The sequence below is a fragment of the Phalaenopsis equestris genome, unplaced genomic scaffold, assembly GCF_001263595.1.
Source record: "Phalaenopsis equestris unplaced genomic scaffold, ASM126359v1 Scaffold000167, whole genome shotgun sequence".
Classification (NCBI taxonomy): domain Eukaryota; kingdom Viridiplantae; phylum Streptophyta; class Magnoliopsida; order Asparagales; family Orchidaceae; genus Phalaenopsis; species Phalaenopsis equestris.
The window spans coordinates 37,203-45,438 of NW_018164609.1; the positions used below are offsets into that span (position 1 = coordinate 37,203).

Here is an 8,236-nt window from a genome sequence, read left to right on the forward strand (position 1 = left end):
GTGCCCAACCGGATTTCCTCAGAGGCGGGTGTAGTGATGTCTCTTTCAGCAAGTATTCTGGCTTCAGATGGACGGGAAAGATTAAAAGTATGAATGTCTGTCTTGAATGACATTCCATAAGCTAAGACAATGGAGAATAATACTTTTTGAGAAAAAAAATGAAATTTCAAACCAGGGAGTCGAATCCAAACCGGAATGATTGACCATTTCAGAATATTCATTGCTCTTTTATCAATCCAGATTATCCTTCTAACAAATCTTCATTATTAATTTGAATCAATAGTGTCAAAAACATGGTGTTGATCGGGATGAGATAGAATAACAGCCTCTAGCAGAGCACTTTGCTTTTTTGGTCTGAGGTGGTGGTGTAGATGGTGACATTGAGAACTGGAGTGGCCGAACATACGACAGTTCAAACGATACGACGGAAAAGACTCAATCTTTACATTCTGCCAATATCCATAGTATTGTGTGCTTAACCAGATTTCCCCAGAAGCGGGTGAAGTGATATATTTATCAACAAGTACTCTGACTTCATATAAACGAGAAAGATTAAAAGTGGGATGTTCATCTTGAGTGGATTTTCGTAAGCTGATGCAATAGAGTACAATACTTTTTGAAAAAAATAATGAAATTTCAAACCAGGGAAGCGAATCCAAACCGAAATGATTGACCATTTCAGAATATTCATTATTCTTTTATCAATCCAGATTATCCTTCTAGCAAATAAACACATTTAATCTTCTTCATTATTAATTTGAATCAATAGTGTCAAAAACATGGTGTTGATCGGGATGAGATAGAATAACAGCCTCTAGCAGAGCACTTTGCTTTTTTGGTCTGAGGTGGTGGTGTAGATGGTGACATTGAGAACTGGAGTGGCCGAACATACGACAGTTCAAACGATACGACGGAAAAGACTCAATCTTTACATTCTGCCAATATCCATAGTATTGTGTGCTTAACCAGATTTCCCCAGAAGCGGGTGAAGTGATATATTTATCAACAAGTACTCTGACTTCATATAAACGAGAAAGATTAAAAGTGGGATGTTCATCTTGAGTGGATTTTCGTAAGCTGATGCAATAGAGTACAATACTTTTTGAAAAAAATAATGAAATTTCAAACCAGGGAAGCGAATCCAAACCGAAATGATTGACCATTTCAGAATATTCATTATTCTTTTATCAATCCAGATTATCCTTCTAGCAAATAAACACATTTAATCTTTTTTATTATTAATTTGAATAAGAATGTGTCTCCCATCTAATAGTCCCATTTTCCACTCTCCAACAAGGTACATAAATTCAAATTCTTTGCGAATGAGCTCCATTTTGGGATGACCATATAAAATTTTCTAACTAAATTCAGATTACAGGAGGAAACAAGTTGAATACCATCATCTTCTGTAAAAAAGATGATAGACTTTCCATTTTTCCTACCAAACTTCTTGATATCCTCCGCCCACTAATATGGAGGAAAAGATGGCGATTTAGGTGTACTTGAGACATGAACACCCGCAAGAGCAACAGCATACGAGCTGTCCGAAGCCATCCCAAAAAAGGGAGGTGGGGCTGTGGGATAACAAAGTGACAATAGAGGAAGAGCAAATGCCAAAAGGGAAGTCGAGCAGTAGGCGATTCATTCGAGCCAGATGAAAGCTCGCGCCCTACGATCGAGGACAAGAGCTGCAGAAGAAGCCCGCGCTTCTCGGAATGACGAAGAACGAGCCGTGAGCTGCAGAAAGGAGCCCGCGCTTCTCGGGATGAAGAAAGAACGAGCCGTAGAAGAAGCTCGCGCCCAGACGTCCTTCAAATGTCGCCTCCGAGCTCGACGCCTTCACGCGAGAGCCACTAAATCACGAATGAGCCGCTGAGACGCGACGGCGAACGGGCGACGAAGATGAAGACGAGGAAAGTCGAAATCGCAGTGAATCAGAGAAACTAAGGATTCGCCATAGGCGAACCCTAGCAGGATGAGAGCGATTGGGGATGATATATATAGGCGAACCCTAGCAAGACCATATATATATATATATCTAAACAACAGTTTAAAAGCCAACCTTTTACTTCCATGGAAAATATTGATCACACCATGAAACAGTTTAAGACTTGGTAAACAAACAACCACAACTTCTTAAGATCTTAGAAAACAACATTAAAATTGCAGAATTGCAAGAATTTGATGAAAGCCCTGTGATTTATCCCAGAGCTGTCTTTTTCTGGTTCTGTCTGTAATATTTATACTCAAAGTCAGAATGTCATTGATTTGTCTAAAGATCCCAGGAGTCATCCATTTTCTCCATCAAGTGATCAATTCCTGCATAAAACATCTTCCCCACCAAGTTATCAGTCCCTGCACACATTCATGCCATCACATACTAATTCAGTAAATAAAGTAAAAATAATTTCATGAATTTAAATATATGCATTTAAAATTGACTACTATTTGATTCAAAACAAGTTTTTTTTTTTTTTTTACACACAGACCACCCATGTCCTATTTTTTATTTTAGATGTCTATCACCCAAACTTTACTTTTCACATTAATACCATCCAAATTTTTATATCGCATAAAAAAATACTATCATTTCAACTTTTAAAAAGTGATGCACATTTTAATGCATAGGTATGGTCGCATATATATATATATATATATGTAAAAAGTGAAATCTAGGTGGTGGATAGGTAAATACTTAGTAATTGAGTGGTTATGTATGCAAATCTTCTAATGAACAACTAAAAACAAAAACTAATCAAGAAAGAAGATGCATACTTGGGTTTGTAAGAGAAGCTTCAAAGAACGACGCGTAGTCTCGCAATCTATTAGTCTCTGAGTACTGTAATGAAGGAGGAGGATTGGGCAGATCCTCCGACAAGGCAGTCTCAGCCTTAGCTCTCTTATCATTTCGGGACTCGCTTTCTGTGTCGGCTTCGGACTCAGTAATAGATGTTGCTGCAGAACTTTGCTTGCGCTTTGATCTCGCCCTTCTGTTCTGGAACCAGTTGTAGACATTAGTTTCAGAGATTTGGCCGTGTTTTGTGAGCTCCAGCGTTACTTCTTTGATCTTCTGTTTGGTGGGAGTCCCATTTCCCTGATCAAATATTGTCTCCAGGATCTGTAGCTGCATGGGTGTTGGCGTCCATCTTTGTCTTGAAGCAAGTTTATGAGTGGTTGAGGTCATCAAGGGATCACAATACAGGCTTCCAAATCTCATACCTGATCAAAGCATAAATGAATAAAATAGCATCGTTTCATCATTTTGTAGGGTGCAGAAGTGAACTCATTGCAAACTATGGTCTCTCTCTCTCTCTCTCTCTCTCTCTCTCTCTCTCTCTTGCTCTCTCACTCACACACACACACACACACACACACAAATCAGGTAGAAAGTTGTTCCAAACAGACCCTAAATAATGTGCATGAATCATGTTGTGAGGTAGATTTCAAAGTTCTTGTGGAAGCTTAAGAATATTTTGGATGACTTGCTAGGCCGTCTCAATATTCAAACATGAATCACATGAAGAATTAAATATAAAGTTTCTTGTGTGGAAACTTGAAAATGTTTTGGGTGATTTAACACAAGTTAGATATCATTGTCTTGGGTTAGTGGCTATATGAGTAGATGTGTAAAAGCTTAATTGATGAAACCTTACTCTTATCTTAACACCTACATGACTAACCACCTTCTTCACCAAACATTGATTGGCCCACATTTGATCAACTGTCTCAAAATCCAAACATGAATCACATGAAGAATTAAATATCAAGTTTCTTTTGTGTAAACTTGAAAATGTGTTGGGTGATTTAACATGAGTTAGATATCAAGGGTTGGTGGCCATATGAGTATATGTTTAAAAGCTTAATTGGTGAAACCTTACTCTTATCTTAACACTTACATGACTAACCACCTTCACCAAACATTGATTGGCCCACATTTGATCAACCAGTAAAAGGCTTGCTGGGGTTGGTTTGGTCTGTCAATTATTTGCTCAAGACTTGCAAGCCACTCATAAATACATGCCTTGACTGGGGCCAATTCAGAAAACCTGCCTGAGTTGACTATAGTGAACTTAAGTATGTATTCCTCCTTTAGCACCCCACCATTTGCACCTTTACATACATTCCACCCAATTCTTCTTATGTATTCACATATCTAGCACTTAAACATTACTTTTTTTTTTTTACACATTTATAAAAATTTAGGTGTTAGATATAATATTTCATGCATAGGTAAGGGGGTATGTGTAAAAAATTAAAATTTAGGTGTTAGATATGTAGAAACATAGAAATTGAGTGGTATGTATGTAAACCTTCCTTGAATAATTGGTCAAACTGGTTTCGGTAGCATTCATAACTCTATTAGTCTTATTCAGGAATGAGGAGAAAAGAAGATGATTATAACAAATTTTGATTTAAGTGACACTTTAATTGTCCTTATCTACAATTATTTAAAAATTAGGGAAATTAAAAAACCTATTACATAATTCATATGTATTTACATATCTACCACCTAAACTTTCGTTTTTTACATTTATGGCACTTCGGTGTAGGCTGTAACAAGCCGAGTTTGAGCGAGCTCAGACTTGGCTCGTGTTCGGCTCGTTCGAAATTGTTCGTGTTCAAAATCGGCTTGTGAACAGTGTGTTCGTGTTCATGTTCGGCTCGAAATTGGCTCGTTAAAATTAAACTGAAAAAATAAATAGAAAGTAATAGATTCGAACCTGGACCAAATAAATATAAAAGAAGACGCATAACCACATTACCAAACGAGCAGTTATATTTTAAACCTAGAAATAAATATATATAATATATTATTATATAAATAATATATGTAATATATTATTATATAAATAATTTCATAAATTTTCATCAAGGGATTTTCATGAAAAATTCGTTTTTTTTGCTTCATCTTTACATTGCTGATTCTGCATCTGCCTTCACAGCTCTTTTTATGTATATATTTATGTTATTTTCTTATAATTATTTTTATATTATCTTGCGGTTTTGGATATAATTATGATATAATTGGTGCCTTAAGATGCTATATGTCTTAATCTCATATTTCCTTTGAAAAAAATTTTAAGCCAAAAAAAAAAAAAAAAAAAAAGATTAAAGAATCAGAAATAAATGAACAATTAACCAGTTAAATCCAAAGAAACCCTAATTCCTTACCCAAATACTCTCAAATTCAAAAAACAAATCCCGATTTCCCCCCCAAAGCCCCTCTTTCTCCGATCGGATAGCCACAAATCTCCGTCCCGCACCTGTATTTTCCCCCAAACGCAATCCGATCTAAAACCTAGAATTCGAAGGAGAAAAAGAAAAAGCAATGGAAGAAGAAGAACCTGCTAGGGAATCCTGCTGAGCCGAGACGGCCTTATGCATCTCGACGAGCTGCTCGCAGATTGTCGCGTACACCGCGATCTGACGCCGGAGAATCTCCATTTGCTCGTCGGTCATCACCTTCACGTACAGAACTCCTTCGCCCATTTCTTCGCCTCTTTCTACTTCCTCCTCTCTTCTCCTCTCTTCTCCGCCATTGAAAGTTGCGGGAACCTTCACCCACTCCATCACTCGTCCTCTCTTCCACAATTCAGCTCATCTCTTCCTCCCAGACTAGCGCGCTAGCTCTGGTAGTCCGAGTGAGAAAACTGGAGAGAGAGACACGGAGATAGATAGAGAGAGGGAATATAAGGAAGGACAGAGAGATTTCTCTCTCTTGTGGTAGGCTGGCGAGGATTCGTTTTCAATGCTTTCCTACGACGGCTCTGGTTCGAAATAATTCCGGTCGGCCCGAATTGAACCGTCTTCGGCTTACTTATCACATCATTGTTCTCTTTTTTTATTATTTTTTAAATGTGTAGAATTGACATAAAGAGATGTCTTTGAAAAGAATCAAAAACTAATTTAAAAATTCTTATTAATTATTTTATAAATATATTACATTTTAAATAATTTAAATTTTGTGCATAAAAAAATGTTTTAGTGCTAATTTTGAGGAGAACTAATAGTTCATAGGAGGAGAGTTTGAGGGATGACCTATCGGCGAAATAACATGAGACTCACTTATTCGATTGAGTGCAACCATTTGAGTCAATACTAGCAGACTAAAATTGACCGAGCCACAAAAAATGACTAAATGATGTGAGTCTAAACCATTCGGTCTGAAATGAGACAGAGACATTCAAGGCAACCACCAGGAGGGAAGTCCCAATCCGTCAGCTTCTCAATCACAACATAGACGTCCAGAAGTCTTTTCACCTATTATCAAGGGCAACAACCAAATTAGATCAGTCGAACGATAATGTCGACCAAGCTTAGCTGATCAAATTGGTTATGCTGACCCGAAATCAATCAAAGCTCAGCCAATCGAGTCAGAGAGTAGTCGAGCGAGAGACTCATACATGTAAAATACCAATGATATCTTGTACACCCCCTTTAAAGCAGAGGAAAAATATAATATCACAATATTATACTCTCTCCTATAAATAGAGAAATCGTTTGATGAATAAAGTGCAACGTATTACTGCTCATTCTCCTCTCTTTATGTCTCTTCCATGACTTGTCATCTATTTTTCAGGTGTGATTCACAGACAAATTAATATTCAACAAATTTATGTTTTTATATCGTATGCATATTTTTTAATTGATCATATTTGATTGATTAAGATAGGGCACACAATTAATTGATTAATAATAAATAATGATTATGAAATTCATTGGTTGCTATATTGCCGTATTTAAATCACATGGTATTTTAGGAAAATGAAAAATAAAGGAAAGTTGTGGCGATTACTTATATATAATTTATTGACCTCATTCTTAATATGAATACTTTAGTGTTATATCAAGTATTAATACTTCGCTAGTTGCGACATATTATTATACTGAATAATTTTTATGAACGTGTTTGGAATGTTAATTTTTTAATTCAAGACCGGCTCGTGCTCAAATAGGCTCTTTAATAGCTTGTTTATGCTCGACTCAATTTAAATTCCTTCGCTCTTTTTAACTTCATTTGTGGCTTGAAATTACCTCAAATAATTTAAAAAAATAAAAAAAAAATAATATTTTTAATACATGAAAATTTTAATAAAATATATTATAATCTAATTAACTATTTAATTATTTAATTAATTTGAGTCAAAATGAGCCGAACACAATCAAATAAAAATCCATTTTTTTTTCAACTCATTTATAAATCAAGCCAAAAAAAAATTTATTTGTTTTTGACTCACTTGTTTAAACGAATGAATTGAATGAAATGAGCTACTTGCGAACAGCAAGATTTTTTCTAAGTTTTATTTGAAATTAGTATATATATTAATATAGCGTACTTTGACCTAAATAGTTGAAACTCTTAGCTCCCATTACATGAGTTCTTTGACTAACATACATGAGTTCATTTGTTCGAAATGGTTGATCAAGTCATCTCACACTCCAAATAGGATTAATTTTATAATGACAATTAGTAGAACACTCCGTATTTTCAAATTTAAATTATAGAAGACTTAAATTGCATGATACATGTTAAAATAAGCATTGAGAAGAGGATGATGCTCCTAAGTAGCTTTTCTAACTAGGCTCTCAATTTGTGCTATAACCATGAATAAATCATTGATTTTTTTGACATAATATGATCATTTGATTCATTTTAATCACATTTTTTTTATTGATAACAATCTTTCTAATAATACAACGCATCAGAAGAATGTTGGATCATCAATCTTAACTTTCAGATGTCAAGTGTTCTTATGCTTTAGTTGAGCATAGTGTCGCGTGCACTGACTTATTGGTTGACATCCGCGGTATAAGATTCCTCAATGGTTCGAATCCCATCAGACACAGTTGGCTTTAAGAAGGTGGTACTCAAATTGTTTGTTAGACACAATAGGGATGACCATTCTTTTCCATATATATATGTATGTATGTATAAGATTTAATGCTATCAACAACCACATTTGAAACTATGCATCACTCAATTATTAGTGAACAACTAAAAATATTATAAGATATCTTATATTATGGCCGCACACACTCAATAGTAATTAAAAGCATGCCATCAAATCTCCTTTAGACTTTTGCCTTGCAAATATCTTGCATTGTTTAATAAACTATTCAGGAATAGAAGCTTAATTATATCCTCAATATATTTATCTACAGATGCATGTGATGTCTATTGCAATGTCAACATAAGAAAATATTTAAATATAATATTTCCTATCATATATATATA

General features: G+C 35.2%; 1 protein-coding gene across 1 annotated transcript; it reads right to left on the minus strand.

The window, feature by feature from the left end:
- Positions 1–2,065: 2,065 nt before the first annotated feature.
- On the minus strand, positions 2,066–5,732 carry LOC110022094 (WUSCHEL-related homeobox 8-like). The gene is made up of 3 exons (XM_020720888.1): positions 5,346–5,732; positions 2,776–3,219; positions 2,066–2,355 (listed from the first exon to the last, which is right to left on the minus strand). The coding sequence occupies exons 1-3, from the start codon at positions 5,569–5,571 to the stop codon at positions 2,273–2,275; spliced, it is 753 nt and encodes a 250-aa protein (XP_020576547.1). The 5' UTR covers positions 5,572–5,732; the 3' UTR covers positions 2,066–2,272.
- Positions 5,733–8,236: the final 2,504 nt, after the last annotated feature.

Bases quoted from the DNA above. Each gene is read 5' to 3' on its own strand.
- LOC110022094 (XM_020720888.1), bottom strand. From the start codon at position 5,571: ATGGAGTGGGTGAAGGTTCCCGCAACTTTCAATGGCGGAGAAGAGAGG. The intron at 3,220-5,345 runs GTTCTTCTTCTT...TGCTTTGATCAG, and splicing joins TCAGCAGGATTCCCTAGCAG to GTATGAGATTTGGAAGCCTG. The intron at 2,356-2,775 runs GTATGCATCTTC...GAATGTGTGCAG, and splicing joins AGCTTCTCTTACAAACCCAA to GGACTGATAACTTGGTGGGG.